This window comes from Nyctereutes procyonoides, unplaced genomic scaffold, assembly GCF_905146905.1.
Source record: "Nyctereutes procyonoides isolate TBG_1078 unplaced genomic scaffold, NYPRO_anot_genome, whole genome shotgun sequence".
Lineage (NCBI taxonomy): Eukaryota > Metazoa > Chordata > Mammalia > Carnivora > Canidae > Nyctereutes > Nyctereutes procyonoides.
In genome coordinates, this window is record NW_026575040.1 from 15,209,580 (window position 1) to 15,235,420 (window position 25,841).

The window sequence follows — 25,841 nt, forward strand, 5'->3', positions numbered from 1 at the left end:
AACCAATTATATAGTTCAAAAATGAATTGGAAAGTGACATATCCTAACCTCAACTGTATCTTTCAATAATGGTATCTACAATCCATTATTTTTAGTGGAAATATATCTGCATTCCTGGCTAGGATATTTTGTCCTTGATATACAATTAGTACCTGAATTATACATTCCAGATAAACAACCTTGTTTCACTAAAAAAAAAAAAAAAAAAAAGGCAAACTGCACATGTCACTATAATTGATGACTAAAGCAAAAGAGACAAAGCACTAGTCAAGAAGTCAGCTTATATGTTTTATGTTACTAGTTTTGCTATAGGTTGTACAACCCAGTGTAAGTCTGCTAGCTGCAGTTTCCCTACTCATAGAATATAAAGATTAAGAGCACAGACTGGCACCAAACTGTGTGTATTTGAATCACTTGCCAGCTATGATACCTTGGAAAAGTCACTTAACCTCACTTGGTTTCATCATCTGTAAAAGGGAGATAATACCGGCACCTTCCTCCTAGGATTGTTATGAAGATTAAAAAATATATATATTCAGAATATATGTGTATAGATAAGTTAGATGGAGCTAGCACATAGTAAATGCTATTCACCATTATCATCATTATTAATGGTGTTATTATCTATAAACTGAGGAAAAGTTGGACCATATGATGTCTAAATGAAAATCTATGGCTAACTCAGAAGTCAGCATTTTCCATATGAAGTTCTTAGACCTTAGCTGTGTTGAAGAAACAGTCATGGGTGAGAAGGTGAACTGACTTGCCCGTCACAAAGTGAGTTATCTGCTGAGCCCAGACCAGAAACCAGGTCTCCTAATTCCTGGTTCTACAGTATTTCACTATTCCAGAGTGTTTCTCTGAGAGACCACACTAACTTAACTTTTACTCAGTCTGACCATATTGTCCTTTGCTGAAATGGAGATTTAAAAATAGTAAAGTGTCGGGGATCCCTGGGTGGCGCAGCGGTTTGGCGCCTGCCTTTGGCCCAGGGCGCGATCCTGGAGACACGGGATCGAATCCCACGTCAGGCTCCCGGTGCATGGAGCCTGCCTCTCCCTCTGCCTATGTCTCTGCCTCTCTCTATCTCTCTCTCTGTGTGACTATCATAAATAAATAAATAAATAAATTTAAAAAAAATAGTATAGTGTCTGAAATCTTACACTTGCCAAATCAACTGTGAATCGTAATCAAAGGCAGTTGGTGAGAATGCAGCCACTGCCCTCTACTGGTTCAATGTGTACATTACGCCATTCCATGTCCGGCTTCGGAATGCTGGGCCTGGATAGGTAGGGATGGATGGAAACAATTTTTAGGATGAAGTGAAGCAAGATGCTGACCTATTAATTGGAAAAGAAGCATGATCTGGAAGGGAATACTATGAGCCTCTTCCCATTCATCACCTCGTAGGATCTCCAGCTTCCCTGGCAAGCACTTCATCTTCATTTTTTTTCTCGTATCTGAGAGATTTGGCTCACTGTTTACACATTTATTTTTTTGTTTCTGACTCCTCGTTGTTTTTGTCTTCACTCCCCTCTTCTCTTCACAAGCATCAGTGATCCTAAGTCACATAACTTACTGGCTTCTCCCTCTTTTGGTGGCTCACTGTTTCTTTCTCCCCTTGAGTTTTTTTCTTCTGTTTATGTTTTATTTTCATGGTATTTATTTATGTTGTGTTCATGTCTGTGTTGCCAAATAGAGCTGTTAAGATTTATTGTGTTCCAGTGTCTCTAGGGAGATTCTAGTTTCAAGCTTCATTTTGGTGGTGAACTCACTCTATTTTTACACAAACAAGTCTGATGCTGTTTGCTAAGAGCACTAACACATTTCCACAGACCCTCTTATTCGTGTTGCCAAGTTTTCATTCAGCACCTTCCTTTTAAATGGCTTTCCTGTTATATAACCAAGACCCTGGCAAGAGATCACTTTTGGACATGGTTTCACATTCATAGAATCTTGTCAGTCCCCTTAAATGCTTCCATTGCCCTTCCCTTCCGTAACGTTTATGACCAACCTACTTCAGGCTCATAGTCCCTCAGGTGTGGCCAGCAGCAGCCTTTCACTGCTGCCTTGGGCTCCAGCCTCTGCTCCAGTTCACCAGTCATGACACCAATCACGACCCTCCCTCGACGTGTCAGCTCCCCCTTGAGAATTCCACTGACTCCTTTTGTTAAGCGGGTCCAAACCCTTAATCCTAATATTTGAAATTCTCCAGAATGTGGACCTTAACCTACTCACGTTTCTGTTTTGATACTATCACTTTATTGCATCTGCCTGTCCTCTGTAAATGCCACCATTTGCTCCTTCATCTGTCATCCCTTGAATGTGGAACCAGCTCACCTCTTCACACTGCTGGCCTCTGCCTGCCAAATCCTCCCCTGCCTTCAGGGTCCACTCCAGGTGGTCCTCTCTTGCCAAGAAGCATCCTCTAATTCTTTTCATCTCTCCCTTCCATGAGAGGACCTCTCTATCTTCTCTGTTTCTCTTTCTCTCTTTTTTTATCTTCTGATATAATCCAACCTGATGCTTTATTTTATTAAGATCTTGAGTTGTCCTTTGTTGGCATGTCCATACATGTTCACCAGATTATGAGTTCCTAGAGAAACTTCTTTGGCATCTATTTCTTTTAATATCCTCAAACTACCTACTCTCCAGTACAAGAACAAATGTTTATAAAAAAAATTAAAAAGAACAAATGTTTATGTAGTGCATACTATGTAATCCTCCCTGCTCTGAGTGTTGAACTCACTTAATTCTCACAAGCCCTGTGAAGTAGGTACTGTTTTCCTCACTTACCAAATGTAGAAATCAAAGCACAGAGAGGTTGATTAACTTACCCGAGATCATACAGCTAGTAGGCATAAGAGCTGAGTTTCAAACACAGGCAGTCTGGTGCCAGAGTCCACCTCTTAACCACCACCCTATATTTAGTGACATAATAGGCTCTCAGTAATGCTTTTTGTGCTATTTGCTGGGAAAAAAAAGGAAATAAGTAACCATTTTCACAAAAGCATACCATTGCCTAATTTTGGGAGAGTAATCCTCTCCAGGCCAATGTACACAGCAGATGTGTCTTCATAAAAATGCCAAGAAGAAGCTGTGTCGGTCATTTCCCACACCTACCCTGGCTTATAATTGTTCATTCCCAGATGTTGGTGTAAAGCCACAGGAGAAGGTCAAGGTCAGGAGGGTCTCTGAGGTCACCAAGATTTATTGCTAAGTATTGGCTTTGCCTGTTCTTCACCTTCATGTTCCAAAATACAGAATAGTTCCAAATTGCTTATTTAAAAATCTAAGATAAATAAAACTGGCTCAGTGTGTTGCTTTGTACTTGTTACTTTTTAAACCAAATATTAGGCAGAGAAAACCCTGATCATCTGGAGAAGAGCTTGGCTTTTCATGTTTGTGATCTCCTGTTTTCTCTTTAGAACACCTTGCACAGAATATATCTAAATCACATCTGGAAACTTGCCAATACTTGAGAGAAGAGCTCCAGCAGATAACGTGGCAGACCTTTCTGCAGGAGGAGATAGAGAGCTACCAAAACAAGGTACACTCTGAAGAATTTTACCCAGGATTGAGGCAATAGTGGGAAGGGTGTTTATGCAGGAGATCTGATTAAGAATACAGACTAGAGAATGAATGTCTTTCATCAGATATCAGATTTCTCTTTAAAATCTTTCTTCTAGAGATGATCATATACTTGGGGCTTTGTTGTCTTACTGAGGTGCAAGTGTGTGAAATTCTAGCATTAACAAATTCTATTATACCTATGACTATACACATATCTCCTATCATTTGTCAGTGGGGGCTGGATGAAGCAGTGTCCAAAAGCCTGAATGAATTGAGATTTGTCCTAATATCACAGTGCAAGATATCCCACCAGAATGGGAGGGCAAAGCCGGAAAAGGGGAAGCTTCAGTTACCCATTCTGCTTTAGTAAAGGGAAATGCTGTGGTTTTCCCCAATAATTATAGAGATGTAGGCCTAGGAAGGACGACAGAGATTATCCAGGCTAATCCTCCCTTTCATTTTACATATGAGGAAGTTCATATCCCTTGGCAGAATCAGTGAAAATATTGGGACTAGACCATGACTCCTACCTCCTAATTCAGTGTTTCCTTCACCCCCTCATATCGGTGAAAACAATCAAACTAAGATTGAGGGAACAAGTGAGCAATGTAACAGATCTAGGTTACCCTAAAACTAAATTAGGAAGTGGGTATGTAGAAGCAATTAAACAGAATAGGTTAGAGAATAGCAACACATCACGTTATTTACCTTTGAAAAAGCAGGTAACACCAGCAGCCAGCCAGTGTTTCAAAGGGAAAGCAGAAAGCAGTAAGAAATCACAAGGCATGCGAAATAGGATTCAGAGTCAGAGATGCTGGGATTTGAATCCCAGCTCCAACACCTCCTAGCTGTGAAACCTCTATGAGAATTTATGTCCATTTATGGAAAATGGGGAGATGAAACAAGACAATGTCATAAAGCATCTAGCTCAAAGCAGGTGAACGATAAATGATTGACTCCCCTTTTCTTCCCTTCCCCCAGTAAAGTAGTGTTAAATTCCCCCAAGGTAAAATGATTGCTCAAAAGAAGTTCCTACTTTGCTACTCTCCGAGGCCCAAGGGTAGAGAGTGGCATGTGTTGCTTTCCTGACTCATGTTTTCACCTGCTCATAATATCTTTTCCCTGTCCCTTTGCCACCAAAATGGTAAAAAGAAAAATTGGAGGAGACAGGAAGGGACTTGGAAGCAATCATTATCACCCAAGTGTTCATTTTTAATCCTCTAGCTTTTTTAAATCCATTTCCAAAGAAGGATTTTTTTTACAAAATAGGAACAGTTAAAACAAACTGTGTCTGGGGCATGGGTAACCGTGTCTGCTAATGTGCTTCACTCCTCTTACAGCAGCGGGAGGTGATGTGGCAATTGTGTGCCATCAAAATTACGGAAGCTATACAGTATGTGGTGGAGTTTGCCAAACGCATTGATGGATTTATGGAACTGTGTCAAAATGATCAAATTGTGCTTCTCAAAGCAGGTATGTGCTTTGCAAGTGAATTTTGAGATCTCTTCCTAACCTGCTTTTACCCGCTTATTAAAGAAATGCTTGGTAAGGAAGGTGTCGGGAACAGTTTTTCTCCAATGATAATAGCTTGGGTTTCTTTTAGCAGAAACAGTCCTTTTAAAGGTTTTTGAGCTATCTGTGGGGAAACATTCCCTCCATTTTGCTTCTCCTCTAAGTGAAACGATTAATTTGAAGGGCACTCACATTCTCCCATCTTACCATCACCTGTGTTTGTTTCTACTGCACCAGACTCTCGGGAGGGAACAGCGAGTTGTTAGGAATGTTATTTGTGGAACTCAAAGGGACACCTCTGGTGTTTTGGTTTGTTTTAATAAATGTGAATCCATACGTTTTCCTGGCAACTTAGATAGATTCTGTTTGCAAGGCAGAAGATTGCCAGAGAAGTAATTTGTAACTCCATCTCTCTTCAGGACTACAGCCTCCATTAGCTTCAGCATGAATCTTTAATTACACTGGTGAACTGGGTCCCTTTAAATAGAGAGCTGGTGTGACAGAAAGCCACTGGCTCCAGTGCATACAGCCCCACTGTGCTGAATCAGAAAGGGGTCCCTACATTAGTGCCTTCACAATAGATTAATATTCACCACGAGAAGATAATCCACACCATTTCTGCCTTCACTTAGGTTCTCTAGAGGTGGTGTTTATCAGAATGTGCCGTGCCTTCGACTCTCAGAACAACACCGTGTACTTTGATGGGAAATATGCTAGCCCCGACGTCTTCAAATCCTTGGGTAAGGAAATCTGGGTGCTCTTTTACATCAGGGCTGTAGGAAAATGTGGGAGCCCCGCCAAAGAGCTCACTGAACAGAAGGGAAGCTGTTATTTGGAAACAAGAATTAAAGGATTTTATACTTCTGTTACTTTATAGTCACTGCAGAAAATTCACACAGCTCAAACGCTCTTTGTCTATATTACATTTAAAAGTTTAGCGTTTTCATTGGATCTAGTCGGTGATCAAAGAAATTTATATGGTCTAACCTTCCAGTTCCCTTCCAGGTTTTAAGAACCAGATTTTCCTAGGATAAGTTATTCAGATAAACTAGAAGATGTGATTTGATACATAAAATCAAGCAAAGAGCTAAATGTCTGCCCTTCTGTACTTCTCAATAACAACCATTAGTAAGAATGAAACGTGGATATCAGAGAAATAAAGCATAGCTAAGTGAAAGTGACATATACTACAAAAATTATTTTGGATTTCTAGAATTTAAATAAAGTGGAATATAATCAAGAAGAACAAAACAGTATCCAAGATAAAGTTGTTAGGTGATTTTAAAAACAGTTAAATGACCAAAGGCCTATATACTTTAGGAAAGCCCATTGAAGTTTAAATACATATACATAATATGCAAATCTAAAAGAGTGGATACCAAACTTAACCATTTTTTTAAAAAGATTTTATTTATTTATTTGAGACAAAGTGAGCATAAGCAAGAGGGAGGAACAGAGGAGAGGGAGAAGCAGGGAGCCCCAACTTGGGCCTGGATCCCGGGATCCTAAGATCCTGACCTGAGCTGAAGGCAGACACTTAACCGACTGAGCCACCCAGGCACCCCCAAACTTAACCAATCTTTTGAGGATGGATTATGGATTATGTTATGAGACTTTCACGTTCAGAAAAGTGTTTTCAGTTTTGTAAAAGCTATAATGATTTTACCACCAGAATGTGTCATTTGTTATCATTTTTAAGAGTGGTTTAGATCAAATAGAGTAGAAAACAAAAAATCAGTGAATGTAACATCTCAGTTGGATTGTAGCCGTTTAATTCTTTTAATTCTGTTGGTTAAGATTGTGGGTTCTGAATTCAGGCAGCCTGGTTTTGAATTTCAGGCTGTTACTTCCTACCTGTATAACCTTAAGTACATAATTTTTCTGTTTCCTCACTTCTAAAATGGGGGTAATAATAATAATACCTCCCTCATAGAGCTGTTGTGAAGAAATAAGTTACCCAAAGAAAACCTCTTAGAGTGGTACCTGATAATATACTAACCTTGCAACAAAAGTCCACTCTCGTTATTTTAAATGGTAAGGATTATAGTGAAGGTGATGATAGCTAAACGGATTCTTCTTTTTTTAAGATTTCAAACTGTTAAGTTGTAGAAATGTTATTATCCCCTTGTTTTGTTTTGTTTTTAAGATTTATTTATCCATTTATTCATGATAGACATAGAGAGAGAGAGAGAGAGGCAAAGACACAGGCAGAGGGAAAAGCAGGCTCCATGCCAGGAGCCCGACGCGGGACTCGATCCTGGGACTCCAGGATCGCGCCCTGGGCCAAAGGCAGGCACCAAACCGCTGAGCCACCCAGGGATCGCTGTCCCCTTGATTCTTAAATTATTAGATCCCTCCTCGCCTTATTCCATATTTTTCTCCTAGGGTAATAACCAAAATCCCAAACTGTCTTTAACTTTGGCAGGTTGTGAAGACTTTATTAGCTTTGTATTTGAATTTGGAAAGAGTTTATGTTCTATGCACCTGACTGAAGATGAAATTGCATTATTTTCTGCATTTGTACTAATGTCGGCAGGTAAGATAATCAAATAACAATGAAATGGTTTAAAAATTGTCCAGGTAAAGAATTCTTACAAGATACATAACTTTTAATGACTGTACACTTTTCAGGTGTTACCAAGAGAGGTTGCCACCTTATTAAATCTAAATTTTATCAAATAGCAACCTTCCCCCCCACACACACATACATGTACATGTTTAAGAAGACCTCATGCCATTCTGATAAAATCTTAATAAATGAGAACTGAGTAAAACCCAGTCCATAATTAACCTCCTGATATCATGAGAAATGCTCTGGTAGAGTAGGGTTGCCCTTCTTAACACAAATCTCCCAAGATAACATGGTTTTTAAGATATCCTACTTTTTCTTAAGATTCATTTGGATGTCATCCACAAGTTTATCTGAATTTAATCTATGTTTTCAACTAGAACTGCCTCTTGGGGATAATCTGTTTTGCAAATTTACTGTCTTCTGTTTGGAACTTTTACACATAAAGACTAAATTAACAACACTTAAGTCATTTGGAATTCTCTTGACAATTTTAGTCGCCTTGGATTAAAAGCAATTTTCATATTTGCCAGAAAGGCTAGCAGGATTGCTCTGAGTATTTTATCCAGAAATGTAATTATTAGAAAGATTTGAATGTCCAAGGTGGTTTCATTTGCCCTTGTATATGCCTTAGGTTTAAATAGCTATCCTTTTGGAAGGGGAGGACTCTTCCCTTCCCTTAAGCATCAGTAAAAATGGAAAGCTTTATCACTGTACTGTTGTTGATCAGTGTTCCACTGCTTTAGGAGCAGATTTTGAACAAGGATTAAAACTGGCCTATTGTTCTCTAACTCTGAGTTGTGGTATAATAATCTGTGTATAAGAGTCCTAAGGAACTGGGGTGTCCTGAAACCACGTAGGAGGAATACTAAGAAATAATCATTCTTCGTGTGTAGATCGCTCGTGGCTGCAGGAAAAGGTAAAAATTGAAAAACTGCAACAGAAAATTCAGCTAGCTCTTCAACACGTCCTGCAGAAGAATCACCGAGAAGATGGAATACTTACAAAGGTAAGAGAGAAAGGTGTCCAGCTGGCATAGCCTAATCTATCCCTCACCACAGATCTTGCTGTCAGCCACCGTTATAAGTCATCTTACCAGCCCCTGAAAGTATCCATAAGCAATTAGGCTACTGAAAGAGAAAGAAATATCTCCATTTCAAAAAATTTGGTTGAGCCAAAATTCAGGTTATGTTCTACTTACCATCACTGGTTGTGAAGTGTCTTGCAATAACAGGGCAATGGTGGAATTTTTTTTTTTTTTTAAGCATTGACACATTCTGGAAGTCATCCTAAGTTGTGTATAGAGCAGAGTTAATGTTCTGCATTGATATAAATTAGAGAGGAATCTTTGAATTTAGAAGGAAGAAGTTTTAAAGGACTAAACAAGCAGGATAATCACATCTTCTAATATTAGTTCTATTTCCATTACATTCATTAGTAATCAACAGAAAGTGACTTTTGTATTTTCTTCATCAATTTCCCATTACTACCCTGTATTCAAAGCATAAGGCCTCATTTTTGCTAATTATTACCTTTTGCAATAAAAATATAATTAGGATGTCAATTTAAAGTATGCTAATATTCCTCAGTGCTAGTGCTGGAAATATGTATTTGGTCTTTGAAAAATCAGCCGTATTATTTTTTAGACTATTTCATGTGTTTTATTGTTCAGGAAGATGGATTTGAGAGGTTTGGGTTTTTCTTCCTGCTTTCTTTTCTTTTATCCTGAGAGCTAGGGTTAGGTCAGATAGGGGAAGTTAGGGGTTAATTGCTGTTTTGTTTTTATTTTGCACCCATTCAATGAGAGATTGAGGCAGGAATGGAAAATAGAAGAACTCTCCAGACCCTTACCTTCTTCTCCATCTTCTTGCCCCAATGCAAGGATACAATGAGGTTCTTTCATTATAGAGAGCACCTAACCCATGGACAAGATCTATCAAATATGTTTCTTAGGATTATTCTGGTAGAGATAATATATCATTTGCACAGTACTTTTGGAGTATAAAAAGCATCGTTTCAAGCTGTTGTATTGTCTTCAACTGGGAAATGGTCAATGCAGAGACTTCCACCCAGGTCTTCTAATGATTCTTTCTTCTGAGCCTTATACTCAGACCCAAAATTGCTTTGTACAGGCAAAGGTCTTTCCAAAAGAAACTTGTTTTCATTGGAGTTGGCTAGTACTGGTTCTGCAAAAAATATGTAGGGGATGCCATCATCTCTAGTTGCAATGACCTCGCCTGCCCATGACTGCCTGCATGTCTTCTTCTCTGGCACCAGATGTCTTTTTTCTCCAGAGCTGTAGAGAGCAGGGGTGGGGATGGGAGAGCAGAGAGCATGTTGGAATAAGAGAAGAAGGTGAGAGGCTTGGCTTCTTATCTCAACTTTGCCACTTCTGCTCATGAACATCCTCTCAGGTCATTCTATTATTTGTCTTCAAAATTGTCCCAAAAAAATTGTATTTAATCTATACTTGGTATTCTGTGATATGCCTAACACTTGTTTTTAACCAATCTTCCTATTGGAAGAACATGTAAGTTGCTTCCAGTGTGTGTCACCTTTGTAAACAACGGGCTAAAGATCTTCCAGATTCCCTGAATTTTGATGCTTGTGTCTGTTCTCTCCTCACAACGTGTCTTTTCTTCCACTTACAGTTAATATGCAAGGTGTCTACATTAAGAGCCTTATGTGGACGACATACAGAAAAGCTAATGGCATTTAAAGCAATATACCCAGACATTGTGCGACTTCATTTTCCTCCATTATACAAGGAGTTGTTCACTTCAGAATTTGAGCCAGCAATGCAAATTGATGGGTAAATGTGTCACCTAAGCACTTCTAGAATGTCTGAAGTACAAACATGAAAAACCACCACAACAAAATTAACCGAGACACTTTATATGGCCCTGCACAGACCTGGAGCGCCAACACACTGCACATCTTTTGGTGATCGGGGTCAGGCAAAGGAGGGGAAACAATGAAAACAAATAAAAGTTGAACTTGTTTTTCTCATGCATATGATTTCCATTATGCCTACAGAAATGGACCCTTTTTCTGTCTCTACTTCTTGATCATTGACCTCTGTTTACAACTGGAGGAGGGTACTAAAGCCGGAGCATTTCCTTTTCTCGTAGCTCACTGCCCACAGACTTTCCGCAGAGTCACCAAGCGGTCATAACCACAGAGAGTCCAGCAATAATCGGTGACTGGTGTGCAGAATGGAGGTGGCGGCGTGACTTTGCACAACTTGCTCTTTGTCTCATGAAGGAAGTTTTTATTTTTTCTCACCGATCATTGCCAGTCAGCAGGATGGCATGAAAAGGGTCCATAGCACTAGCAACAATAGCATTATAATATATTACAGGGTAAATGGGCATGAAGACTATATATAGCTAAAAGAGATATTGTTTATATATTGTTTTAATTAATATAAAATGTAGTTACTGGTGTAGCTTTTCCTGTTGAATTGATAAGGCACTTTCATTTTGCACCTTTTTCTTTAAATTAAATGCTAGCGTGTTCACTGTCGCGTCGCATGTGCACCAGAAACACAAGTTTAACTGAGAAGGCTTGGAAAGTACGTCGGGAGGTATTTATGCTGCTGTTTACAAATTACTCTTAAAAGACTGGCTGGTCATATCTAGAAATCACGATACGGATTCTTTTTTTTTTTTCTTCTACACTTTATTCGGAATTAGAAACGGAACTCTCCCTAAATTATACTTTGCTTTTGGGTAAGTTTAAGGACAGATGTGTTTATGCTTCATACAAAGTGGAATGATCGATTGGTGCTATGGACTCATACCATCATGCACATTTTTTTTTCTAAGTTTTTTAAATGTCACCTCAAGGAGGCAAGGGGAGGAGGGAGGGGAGGCTCATTTCACAAATTCAGTAGTTATATGGACTCCGTCTGAACTTGTAATTCTTATGCTTGGAGAACAAATCAGTAACCCAAATATTCATTGGGAATTCAGCTTTTATTATAAGAAGGACCCAAAGATCATATCTGGAGCAAACACACACTCCCCATGTGAGGACATGAAGCATTTAATTGTGAATGGTTATGTTCTTGGTATAATCTAGGAATTCTAAGAGTGTATCTCAGAGTGAACTAGTTCTAGACGAGCTGCTTCTAGATGCTATAGTTCTAGAATATTGCTCTCCATATTTCACAGACAGTGGATAGAAGGACAAGGGGAGATATGCAACACTGAACTGGTTTCTCTTATTTAAATATTAAATATTTTAAGCATTCAAACTGAAGTTGATGCTAGCCGCAAACATTTACTCTTGTATTTATCTTCACTAGAAAACTGTGGACTGTAATTTATTTTATTAAATATTTAGAAGATTGTTTGGCTTTTGTGTTCAGGTGAGAAATATTGAATGTTTTTGTTTTATTTCATGTTTGGGGGGCTTTTTTATTTTAATAATTCCCAATGGAATTATTAGAAGGGAAAATGAATAATCTGATACACAAGTGTGCATGTTTTAAAAATAAGTGCCCTTTGGAAATGTAGGCATTTCGAAGATGATTTTCATCAGTTGGGGTGGGACTCAGACTTTGGGTCTGAAAGACCATGTTGATACAGGAAAGGGAACATCTTCCCATAGTGCAAAGGTGGGAGTTTCCAGGCAGCCCTTTATAGCAAAGAAAGTGTCTCTACCACCAGGGTCCTCTTGAATCTTCCCTAGGAACTGTGGCTCCTAATGTCATGTGGATCACAGCACGGGCTTCCCAGAGCCCTCTACTCTGGCTTTAACTCCACTGATTTTCTGATTTGTTTCCTGAGGGACTTGGAAAAGAGGAAGGAATTATTCACACATAAGTGTGTATGAAGCCTAAATAACATCTTAATTTTTTTTTCAAAAACATTGTAAAAGGGTTTAACCATAAATAGAAGACGAGAGTAATATTTACTTAAATTTCTTACAAGTATATGAAACTTTATGTGAGTGTTTATATAGAGAGGTTAACTATCAGCATATAGTATTTATATTTGGGCAGGAAGGGTTAAATCAAATTTTTAATTTAAATAACTATAGTTCCTTTAATGATCAATAGTATTTATACTCTGAAAAGAGTACCAAGCTTAGTTATTTATTTGTCCATTTTTTTTCCCTATTGTTTCTCCTGGTGGGAGGGTGGTGGTGTGTTTTTATTTTGGTCTGATTTTTGTTTTTTGTCATTCTGATTCACTAAATTTGGGGATGGTTTTATTAAAGTATATTAACTTCTTTTTAACCAAAGCTTTCTGAATATGACCAGCCTCAGGTGCTAGCGCATTAAAGAGCAACTAAACCTAATTCCAGTGTCCATTTGTGAAACAATTAAGAACTAATTGAACTTCTCTAAGGGTGAGAGAGAGCATAATGTTGAGCTTAAAAGAAATTCCTTTTCCCAGAAAGGATTTTGCATGTACCAAATGAAAAAAAAAAAAAAAAAGATGCTTAATCCCAGTAGTAGTCACACCATGGTGACATTGCTTTTAGAATAAACCAATATACATTGACATGATGCTGCTATCAGGTCTTTCTGAAAGAAAAGCAAGGTGAGGACTTTAAGAGCAAAATACATCGACAGTGTAGGAACAGAGCAGGAGGGGTGTGCTCGGTGCACAGAGGGAACAACTATTATTTGGATCAAAGTTGGGATCTGAAGTTAAACAATAAATTCAGTTTAAAAAATGTATAGAAAAGGATGTGAAAAACTTTGCATTTTTATTCTGTTATTATAGTAACTTGTGTAATGACACAAACTACTTGGTGATACAGAACAATTATGCTTAAGATTTCTTATAATTAAAGTTTCCTATACTTAAATATCCAATAGTCTTTCAAAGATTGGAATCACATCATTGTTATCCCGGCTGCTATAATGCCTTTTATACAGTTTTTTTCACATAGGGTACATAAGGCTTTTGTACAAAGCCTGAATACCTTTGGTTACAATGGTGTCAGATGGTTGTATTATATTCTGAAGAACCTGGCCTTGTTCACAATGAAAACAAAAGTGCAGATGAAAGTGCTTTTTTGGACAGTTTGCAAATTGTGTTAAAGCTATGGATTTTTTTTTAAGTGTTCAGCATCCTAATTTGCGTTAAAGCTATGGATTTTTTACAAAGTCTTCAGCATCCTAATTCACCCTTCCTAACTTAAGGAAAATATAACTTAAGACACTGCTTCTAAGTTTGGTTGTTCTTTATAGTGTGGATACCCAGATCTCTGTGAGCGTATGGGGGTGGGCTGAGGGCCAGGTGAGGAGGGAGTGTGTGTGTATGTGTGTGTGTGTGTGTGTGTGTGTGGTTTTTGTGTGTATGATGTGCGTGTGTCAGACCGCTTCTAGGCTACTAAGTGTCAATGGAAAAGAAAATGTATTCAAAATACTTAAATCAAAACTAGAAGATGGGAAAAAAAAAGATTTATTCTATACAAAGCCTTGTCTGGACCACTTTAGAGAGACTTCTATTTTTTTAACCCTTCTATAAATATTTGATGGCACTTGAAATATTCCTGCAATAAAATGTGATTTGTGTAAAGAAAAAAAAAGATTTTGTAATGTGAAACAAAGAAAGAAAGTAATGTAATTTTCTAAAAAAAAAAATACAAACAAACAAACTTTGTATTATTTTCTTGATGGAATTTGTCTATCTGTCTTTGGAAAACTTTTTATTTCATTGAATGTGCCATAGTAGAAATATGTGTTTTTAGTTTTAGACTAAGGAATAGCTGTTTGTGTTCCGACATTCCAAAATGCAAAACAACGTAGTAGAATCTTTAATGAAAAGGTTTAAGTAGGATGTAAGCTTCTCTCATTGTTGCTTTTTTGCACATGTTCTTCATTCCTCTCTAGTGCAATATGTACATAGAGCACTTGCGGGTGTACCTTGATCCCTCAGGGAAAAAATACATATTTGTACAGTTTTGGTTTTTTGGTTTTTGTTTTTGTTTTTGGTTTTTTTGCCTTTTGTTTTTGGCTAAGGAATGTCGATTGAATCACTTGTTATTGTTGAGGGGCAGCCAGATAATAATCCTAAAGCCACTGTTTTCAAACATTGATTGTTTAAATCATGTGTCCTTCCAGTGCTATTATTTTAAGATAATAATAATAATAAAAAGTTATTTTCTGACAGTTCTTTGTGCTGATTGGTGAAAAAAAAAAGGGTAAATAAGCACCTTATGATTGACTTACTGTGAATGACAATCCATCTTGATATCAACAATAGAAGCCCTATCACTTTGGAGTCGGGGTTAAGAGTCAGAAACAATGTGCTCAGGGATCTTCTAAAACTCTTCAAACAGGGTGGCCAGTATTACTGGGACAAATTGTGTTTTTTATTATTAATAATAGTGATAATAATACTATCCCTCAAGGCACAAGTGAACTGTGTAGAACTCTGTGTGTGTGTGTTTGTAAACTCTTCACTATTGTCTCATTTTGTTGAGTTCAAAATATATGTGTTCTTCAGTCTTGTGTGGTTAAAAGTGTTGAATAGCTTCTAAAGCAGTATAAAGTTATGCCAGTATGTTCACAAGATAAATTAATAGGCAGTGTACCGACAGAAAGCATCACTTCATGTGTAATCCTACATACTCCATTGACCTTCCTCTGATAATTAAAATATTCATGATAAATTCATAGCATTATATATTAGAAACTTTCAAATTCTACATAGTATGCAAAAAATTGTCTAAGACTATAATGAGATGAGAGCTCTGCCTATCAGTGCAGTGAAAGAGGTGAAAATTTAAAAACATTTTTTTCAAATGCCAACAAATAACTGTTATTTTCATTGTGTTCTCCTCTAAAAGCAAACCCCCAAATCCCTTTATGTTTCACAGTTCTTTTACTTCTACTTTTATAGTTTTCATCTGTTGAATTAATACAAGAGCTAATGTTTAAAGACAGACAAAACCCACCTATATAACAGCGCCATGAATCAGCTTTTAGGGTTATATTTGACATTTTTGCAATATAATTTCATTCTCATGTTTCCATGTATTTTCATAATGTCAGTGAACCTCAGTATATTGTTGGCTTTGATTCTTCCTTACCTGGAATACACATTCAGAAGGAGCTTTCCATAATTTCTTACAACCATAGCGGAGTATAATTTGGGGAAACTTTCCATGTCGTTTAGATGAAAAAGAAACTTTGACCTTCTTGTTTTTTGATAATGAAGACTATGGAAAATGGCAGAAACCCCTCTCTCCTTCTCTCTCAACATATATATATACATACACACACACCTTTACATATATACACCATACATATACATACATACATACAGACACATATACATATACATACACACATGTACATACATACACAGACACAGGTTATTAACATTTTCACATACTATAACGTGATTGCCCTGTCTTACGTATAAAGATATGATACAACAGAACCCTATAGAAACAACTTTATACTGTGGATCAGATTAACAGAAATGTAATTGCAGTAGTAAGTCTTGGCCTATTGCCAACAGTCTACGATATGAGTTTTCATTCTATCCCTAAACACTAGTATTAGGAAAGTGGTTCCACCAGATTCAATTCAAGAGGCCTTCCTATTACTGTTTATTCTTAAGACATGAGGAGGCTGGAGAAAATGTCTTTCCAAAGCAATCGGTTTCACTTCCGGAGCGGTTGCTTGTTTCTGTAAGTATGACCGACCAGTTTTGTCAGGCTCTCAGAATAATTTTTAAAATAATCCAGAAGCCTGGCTTTATACTAAGGAGATGTCATAGATGGAGGGATCTCCGTGTTTAACCAGACCCTCCAATCTTAGAGCAATAAATACATTCATTCAGTCATTTACTTATTTACAAACCAATGACAAAATATTCAATCCAAATAAAAACAATGCTTTTTCAGCAATGCAATATAACATGGAGTCTTGTGTTAAAAAAGCAACTATGAATATTTTAAATAGATGCCTACAGAATCCATGTTCGCCGTTTACATGTAGTGTGTTCGCCACATTTTCTTTGGCTTTTTTCCTTCTAAGAACTAATGAAAGACAGCTTGCTGTGAGCTTTGACACACTGCATACGCCCTCACGTTCCGTGCTGTTGTTCTCTAAGAGCAACTGAATTCTCTCCAGTGTCTGTGTGTTTCCCTTCTCACTCATTATGACTTTAATGTGGATGAAAACTATTTCTAGGAACTTGGTTATTATTGAACAGATTGCATATGTAAATGCAGATAATTCTTGAGCAATATAGTGAATATGATTTCACACACACAAAAAAAATTCGTATGTACTGTACACATCTTCCTGAATCCAAAATTCTCTTCTTATATCCACAGTGGTTTGAAATCTCATATAAAACAGTGGTAAATTTTTAAACATTAGGACATTAGCTGGCTGCTTCTTTAAATGTACCTGTTCTGTCTGCTTGCTCCTTTTGTGGAGATGTGTTTTTGTATTGGATGTTTGGGCCAATGGGAGGCTTCAAGCTACAACATATTTTCCCAGTTTAAATATATTTAACATATGACAAACCCCAGACAAGGCTTTTAATATGTATAAAGAACTGCAGTGTTAGGTGGTTTATTTGCAAACCGTTTTCAATGTTGTCCATTTTTATGGCACCTTTAACAATATTCTTGTTTCCAAAGTACAAAAAAAAATAGGTTAAATAATCTAGCCATAACTGAATGTCAAGCAATAAAACAAATGACTTTTGTGCATAGACTTAAAAAAATACAAATTTTAGACATCTGCATGTAAATGCAATCTCTTGTTTACTGCTTTCTTCAACTTGAGCAATTGATTCCTTATTTACTATTAACTTAAGAACTTGTAATGGCCTGTAAACATTTTCTCTCTTACTCTTCTTTCAAATTTACCTTGGTCCCTGCTTTTAAGTCATAATATTTAATGTTGTTCTGCACATCTCTATACAGTTAACTTTTTGGCTTTCATTCTGTATAGATAAGAAAATGTTATATTATAAACAGCCTACTCAGTGCAAATATTTATCTGTTTATCAAATCCACAATATGCTGTATAATACTGGTTTTACTATATAATCTATTTTAGACATAGCTGTTTAGAACTAGAGTGTGCTATTTTTGTGTTTTTCTGATGTGTGGTGCTAGATAAGTTACTTTTGTGAACAACAACAAAAAAATCCCTTTTATTCCTAGACAATACCACCTTTGGGTCTTGTTAATTTCACTGAGTATAACTATATATTTGTATATATATACATATATATATATCTACCTGTTCCCAACTGGCAGCTGTATCAGAGTGCTGGATTTGGGACACGCTTTTCTCTTTAAATACATAATATCATTATATAAATTATTCTAGAGTGTATTTAATTAGGATAAAATTACTTCCTTAGTATGGATATTTGACATCTATAGGGTGAATTTGTTTATAAATATGGATATATGAAAACTTCTTAGCATTTACTTTATGTTTGCTACTTGGCTTTATACCATATCTCCTGAGCTGAAAAAATAATTTTCCAGGCCTTCAAGATCCTAAAAAAACACTCTAGTTTAATGGAGTAATACTTTTTTTTTTTTCTTACTAAGGAATCATGTTATTGGCACCTGACTGAGTTGTGTACTTAGCTCCTATTTAGGCATTTATATAAAATATCCTTGGTGGCTTGATGGCAGAATAAGTGTTTCCCCTCCTACCTGAGCCATGAGAAGCTTGGAGATATCCAGTATCATGGCAGAGCACGGGCCATAGAGCAAATTTGACAAGGGATGTTCTGTTTTAATCTGACCTCAACCAGTTCCATGAACTGTGAGTGAAAGACCTTCATTTTACAAGTCATCTAACAATGAGCTTAGTTAAACTCTTTCACCGATTCTCCCAAGACCTATTGGCATTGTTAAAAATCAAAAGTATATCAAATATCTAACTAAGGATGTAGTTAACCTTATTAAATATTGATTAGAATTGTTCTGTAATATTACTGAATTTGTAAGATCTTTAGCAAAGATTTTTGAGCAATTTATAAATATAGAGCAAATGTTTCTGTTTACTGCACTTTTTGTAATTGAAGGTGATAAATTCTCAAGCCATGGTTATTGGCTTCCATGCACTGCATATTTACCCACAATTCTAGACATTTTCCATTTTTATGGAAGAGTTGCTGTTACCTTAATTATAAATGCAATCATGTGGTTAATGAGAGCGAATGCTAATAGTTAACCTTTTAAAGAGAATTGGCTACAGTTTAGGGAGAAATCTCTTTAATACAAATCATGTCATTCCTTATTGCTTCACTTAGAGATTGAAACCTGTTTTGTTTTTGTTTTTTTAAGCACCACTTAGCATCCTAAACTTCCTGAAAGTAGAGATTGTATCTCTTTGTGTCTACACAATGGCCAGCACATGTCAGCATTTGATAATTGTTAAATGACAAGTGTGCCCAAATTTAAATTTTTTCTTGGGATTTTTTTGGGGGTAAATTTATAAAGTACGTCAAGCCTTATGGTTAACACTTTCTTCTACAACCAAGTATTAAAGCCACATTTAAAACGACCACATGAAATGCTGATTCTAATTGTGTGTAGGTCTTGAAGATTAAGCACACAAATTTCACAAAACTCTGTGAGTAACAAACTCAGCCTTCTGTAAATATACATGCAAGTTTGGAAACAGTAATACTGTACCTATAAATATATGCTGTCTGTTTTGTGTACAGTATGTAAAAACTCCTTTTCTGCCACACTAAAAATGCAAGCCATTTATGGAAATCCTAAAAATAGTATTGTACTAAAACTTTGCTAATGATCTTTATTAGAGGATCATCCAACTTTTCACTTACATTGGGTTTTCTTTTCAATTCACTCTTACAGTAGTCTGCTTATTTCCAGCTGTTTGTTATTTTATTGAGTCCTCAATTTAAAAAAAAAATATTTTGATTCATTTTGTAAATACAAGCTGTAAAAAAAAGAGAGATTTAATGTTGTCTTTTAAATACTCCAATTTTCATTCTAATATGAATGTTGTTATATTGTACTTAGAAACTGTACCTTTAATATTACATTACCTTTATTAAAAGTGCATTGAACACATCAATTTTAGATGTGCTTTATGTACTGTTATCCTATAATAAAACTTCAGCTTCTAATGGAACACTTGCCTTGTTTTTATTCTTTTTTCTTGGGTATTTAGTTTCCTTGTACATAGTTTTCTAGCTCACATTTTGTCTCCAAAATATGGGCTAGTAGAACCTTGCTACTCAAAGTGTGGTCCACGGGTCAGTAGCCCTGACATCACCTGCAACCTTGACCTTATTAGAAATGCAGAATTCTGGGCACCTTCCCAGACCTACTATATTAGAATCTGAATTTTTACAAGATCTTCAAGTGATTGGTTTGCATACTAAAGTCTGGGAAGTACTGGTCTGTAGTACAGTACTTTTAAAAAAATAATTCATTTCCATTTGCTGAGGGAAAAGTATATAGAAGGCTCAAGATACCCTTTGGATCTGAGAAGCTAAAGAAAGAAGTTTTAACTTGTGAGATAATATCTATTGATTAGTCATAGCCGCTAGAAATACAGTTGAGGATTCTCAGGCTGCTGGCTGTCTCAAAGAAGAATGCCATGACTGATTAGTGGTATCTGCCCTGATGTGCAGGAGGGGAGAAATCCTGAATGCAAACCATACTTTGTCATCTTTGCTTTAGAAATCATTAAAATGGAGTGTCAGAAATGATGCCAAAGATGTTAAAAAAAATCTGACTTTCTGAGATGTCTTTGCCCTACCTCAGCCCAACCACCTCTTGAGTAGATTATATAGGAGTAAACTAATAAATTTAATATCAGCTAAGTATCACACTATTTTAATGATGCAAAACATCTCATCATAAATTATTTTGAAAGTAATAAAAAGATTTTAAAAATTATTCTGAAAGTAACATCAAGGACATCCAAATTATAAAATATGCTGAGGTCAGAATAAATGCAACTGAGTTGGCATTTTCCTTCACACGCACATACTACAATACCTAACTGTCTCTTGCACTCAGTACAATAAATGTTTGAACTGATCCCCAAAGTTTTTCATGTGACAGTCCTTAATCCTGCTTTTATTTCCAACTGCTTCTGAGAAGAGGAAGAATGAGATTATGCATGTGAAATATTTGTAGACTGTCAAGTTCTATATAATTATAAATATTCACCACCTTCCAGTATCTCAGGAAATTAAGAATTAATGGAAAAAATGGAATTCATGTAATGAAATCTGTCACCTCCAGGCCTTTGGCCAAACCCATGCCTAAACTCTTTCTGATAAAAACAATGGTTTACACTCACCTCTCCATGGATTAGCTTGCCCAGCTTCAAAGAGATACCAGAATGAGAGTGTAAGAGGGATTTCTTACCATTCTGTATATAATGATCTCATGGGAGATTTAGAAAGGAAAACAAATGTCAGATTAATAAACTCTTGGAGAAAAAGCAAAAACAATAATAGTAAGATCTGACCACAGTGTATCTTGGTTGGTACTGTTACTACTAAGGGGTTAACTGCTGATGGGCTGAGATGTAGCTCAACACCTTCTCTTCCCCTTTTGAACAAGAAACTGGAGATGGGGCCCAGTAATATTCAAAGCCATGGTCTAAAAGAGATTGTTAATATTCTGTAAGTCGCCAGAAACAAGAAGAATAAATACAGTCTTGCCTAAGAAATTTCAGGAACATGGGAGGAAGCAGGGCATTTTTGTCAAGAGAACACTCCTGGATCCCAGAAGAATCTCATTGTTGGGTACTCAATGTTTCTTATGGCAAGCCTAGACTCTCCTATTGGCAGAAGCCTACTGCAAAATTAACAGGCACACTGTAATTTCACTGTACCACTACTTGTGAGGTGGAGAAAAATCCTTTTTTAATTTTCTAATGTCATTTTATCTCTGATGTTGGAAAGAGATAAACTAGTCTTAACAGATTGACTCTGCCTCTGGATTTTTTTTTTCTCCTCAAGAGGGGGACTATTGACTCCAGTAAAATACAGTCATGTCTCAGCAATCCATTTATTGCTTATCCACTTGATAGGCTTCTCAAACAATATATTTAATTCCAGGATCACTTCCTCTCTGCGGGGGAGAAGTTGCTTCAACTTCTTGATTGTTCTGTGCTTAGAGAACAAAAATTAATTTTAAGATTAGCCTCACCCCAAATTATGATAGTAACCTCCTACCAAATTGCACATCCACCTTTTCTACCATTCTTTCTTTATCCCGCCAATAAATACATACTGTATTCTAAAGATAAATATAAATAACTGCTTAATTATCTTACTTGAAATTATCTCTTCTGTCATCAGCCTCTCTCCATGGGAGGGTTAGAGGCTCCCTATAAAAGACCAGCATTCAGATGAGCAGTTAGTTCTGGTTTGTTTTGTTGTTTTTAGTGCAGGGACCATGTTAATATAGAACACTACAAACTATACTTCAAAACATATTATCTTCTGAGTGGAAAATTTTGACCATGTTAGCCATTCTCCTCTGAAACAGGATATCCTAGGCCAGAGCATTATGCTGGTTTTCAGGACTAATGATAATTCCCTCCCCCCTTGAAATACATTTATTGCTGAAAAGTCAGGTTTGAACAAATTACTACTGGCAACAGTATTTCCCCCAATAGCTCTGAATCAATTCCTAGATCAAAAACTCTTTCCTAGAGAACTATTTATGAATTCTCATTTTGAAAGAATATTATGGATGATTGTTAAGTTCATGAAGTAATTCCCTGAGTGAAGTTGTTACCACACAATAAACTCTCCAAGGCTAAGTTCATCCCGAATCAAGCAGAAGAAGCTCATTAGCTGAATGGTAGGAAAATGACTTGTTACTAATAAAAAAATAGATGATCATGCATATGCCTCTGTCTTGACTTGGTCCACAAGAAGAAATGCACATCTAGAAGCAACTGCAATAACTTCACTTAGCCAAGTGGTTGCCATTTTAAGAAATTCTTTTTGAAATTTAGTCCAATGAAACATTTTATAAACTCAAAAAAAGTCTACTGTTACAAATTCTTTTAAAATGATATTGACTTCTCATTCAATGTCTGAGTTTGGTTTTCAGTTTAGTAAGAATGGAAAACCAAATATTTCCTCTGCATAAAAATCCACAGAATAAAATGATACAATCACTTTGGAAAACAGCTTGGTAGGCTCCTAAAAAGTTAAATTTACATACAGTCCAGCAATTCCACTCCTTGGTATCTGCCCAAAAGAAATGAAAATACAAAGTTCACACAGTGATTGGTATACAAACGCTCATAACAACATGACTCATAATAGCCAGAAAGGTGGTAGCCATCTAATGTCTGTTAACTGTTGCATGCACAAACAAAATGGGGCATACCAATAAATTCACTACAATTCAGCAACAAAACTATTAATACCTACTGCAACATGGATGGTCTTAAAAATTATTCTTCCAAGAGAAAGAATCCATATTGCATGATTTTATTTATATGAAACATCCAAAAAAGGCAAATCTATAGAGATGGAAAGCAGATTTGTGTTTGCCTGGGGCTAGAGGGTAGGAAGAAAGTTTAATTGCAAAGAAGCACAAAGGATTTTTCAGAGTAATGGAATGTTTAAAACTTGCCAGGGTTGACTGTGGGCTGCAAAACTCCATACATTTACTAAAAATCAGTGAATGATACAAATAAAATGGGTGAATTTTATGACACATAGATTATACCTCAATAAAGCTATTTTAGATGTACAAACACAGAGACACACATACACACTGGTTTCCCCATCACCCAGAGAATTAAGTCCAATGTCCAAATTCTCTAATATAACATGAAGACCATCTCTGGTTCCTTCTCCCTTTCCAGTCCAATGGCCTTCATTCCCCACCCCACCCCCCCAACCCCAGCCCACAACAATGCAGTAGCTTTTCCCCTTCCCCGGAACATGCAGTGCTGTTTCAAATTTCTGCACTTTCTCCACACCTGAAAACCCATAGCTCCTTTTCTACCCAGGGAACTCCTACTCATCTTTCAAGATGCAATATAAATTAAACTTCTCCGAAGTGGTCTCTAAGCTGTCTCAGAATAAGTTCCTTCCTCATCATGTTCCCATAGAATCAATATGTGGTGTGTGTGTGTATGTACCATTTCTTATTTGTATTATAATCATTTGTTTACAATGCTACCTCCACTGTGGGTTTTTGTGGTTTGGGAAGGGCAGAAAAAGTATGTACTAATGGTTATTTTATGTTGAACTCTTTGCGATGTACTTTTTATATGTTACTTCTAATCCTTACGACAACCCTGTGAGATATTACTGTCTTTATTACCCAAATAAGGAAACCAAGGCTCAAAGAGGAGATGCAACATGTGTAGGATTACACTGCCAGTAAGCAGGAAAACTGAGATGAAACCCATATCAGCTAGACTCCAAAAACCCATGTTCTTTTCACTAAAGTGCTTCTGGTTTACAAGTAGAGCATAAAGAAGAAAGGATACATATATTTAATGTATTGTAATGGCAAAAGTTGTTAAGACCTGATTTTTAGTAGCCACTTTGTCACTGATCATTTAATGTTGGAAAAGTCACTTGACAACCTAGGCCCCAGTTTCTTTATGAGGAAAATAAGAGGTTGGATTAGATAATCTCCAAAGTTCCTTCAGGCTCTAAAAATTCTGATTCTATGTGCTATCTCGTAACCACCGGAAATCAAAAACACCAAACCAGAGCATGCTTTTGATAATAATCTGTAATCTCAACACAGGCCATGACTGGTGATGTTACCACCCCGCACTACTATGGGCCAATCCCAGCAGCATATGTGCTTGAACAATTCTTCTGCCCTTTTTTAAGCAGCTGCTAAAGAGTAAGATAGGAGTCCCAATTCTGTCTGCATGCTTTATGAGATAGTACCCCCTAAAATTCTACACTGCCTTGATATCCATCTCTGTCCTAGCACAGGCTGTGAATATCACTTAACAAATAAATGCTACCCCACAGTGCCACTCCTTGCTCCAGCTGATCTGCAAGTATTCACAAGCACTGTCTCCTCTAGCATTCCTCTGCTGATAAGCAACCCCCACTCCCTAGACCAACATTTCATTTCTTACACAATAAAGTCAAAGAATCCTTATATGTTCTTCTGTGGCTTAGTCCCAATCTGTTTTTCAAACTCTTCCTCTACTACTCTTTATAGTCCTTGCATTCTCAGCAAAATAAATTACCTAAGGGTCCCTGTATTCAAGGGGGACTTTTAATAGAAGTATAATTTCTGTGTAAACATAGTTTTAAACAATATCATAAATCATGGCAAAGTTTAGAACATGCCTTCCTGCTAGCATACAAACTGGACTCTGTTCATGCAATAGGTTTGTGCACTTCCTTGTGCTGATCCCCTTCTAGAATGCCCTTTCCCATCACCCATGTATTTCAGATTCTTCAAATGAGCTGACACGCCAAATGCCCAATGTAGTAACTGACATGCAAGGATTCAACAGCTGTTTTCCGTCCCTCTCACTAGTGATTTCTGTCCTCTCTGAATTTACACAGTCTCTCTCCCGTAGCTTCCTACTTTGTTGTTTTTATCATTATTTAATGTGAATGAGAGTCCCAGTGATCAAAAGCTCTTGGGAAAACGGGTATTCCGCCTTAGTCCTCTGTGTCCCCAGCACCAAACACACATCGTAGGCGCTCAATAAATCTTCCTTTAATGAATGAAAATAAGATTAGCGGGGCCCACCAGGGTCGCTGCAGGTAGAAAGGGACATCCGGAAATGGAGTGGGGATGGAGTGGAGGTGCTAGTATGTGCCAGGGGGCGTGCTGAGCTCAGCTTTATCCATTACCTCATTTAATCCTTTCAAAAACCCTAAGTAAAAACAAAACAAAACAAAACAAAACAAAAAACCCTAAGTAAGTGCGGGTGATAACTCCATTTCACAGATGAGATAACAAGATTAGGAAAACTAAAGATATTTTGCCCCAGGTCATAACCAGCTCTGCTGGGGTCTTAGGACTGCACCCGTCGCGCGTCCCTCTTTTGATCCATCATTATTCCCTCGAGGTCGGGGACTTTCTGGGACGACACAAGCCCCGAGTCCAGGCAAAGCGCCTGGAGCATCCGAGGGAAGGGAGCACGGGCCCCGCCCGCGGCGTCGCCCGTGACGTCATCACGCAGGGCCGAGGCGGCGCGGCCACGTCCTTTAAATACGGCCTCCCG

At 37.1% G+C, this 25,841-nt stretch overlaps 1 protein-coding gene across 3 annotated transcripts in view; it reads left to right on the top strand.

Moving 5' to 3' along the window:
• Positions 1 to 14,786, top strand: part of RORA (RAR related orphan receptor A) — a 705,804-nt gene extending 691,018 nt beyond the window's left edge. For all 3 annotated transcript variants that reach the window (XM_055320037.1, XM_055320039.1, XM_055320038.1), the window contains 6 exons: positions 3,429 to 3,550; positions 4,914 to 5,046; positions 5,718 to 5,825; positions 7,511 to 7,621; positions 8,551 to 8,663; positions 10,306 to 14,786. In XM_055320037.1, coding sequence (XP_055176012.1) covers positions 3,429 to 3,550; positions 4,914 to 5,046; positions 5,718 to 5,825; positions 7,511 to 7,621; positions 8,551 to 8,663; positions 10,306 to 10,470 — 752 coding nt within the window. In that variant the 3' untranslated portion in view covers positions 10,471 to 14,786. The remainder of the gene's footprint in view (positions 1 to 3,428; positions 3,551 to 4,913; positions 5,047 to 5,717; positions 5,826 to 7,510; positions 7,622 to 8,550; positions 8,664 to 10,305) is intronic.
• Positions 14,787 to 25,841: the final 11,055 nt, after the last annotated feature.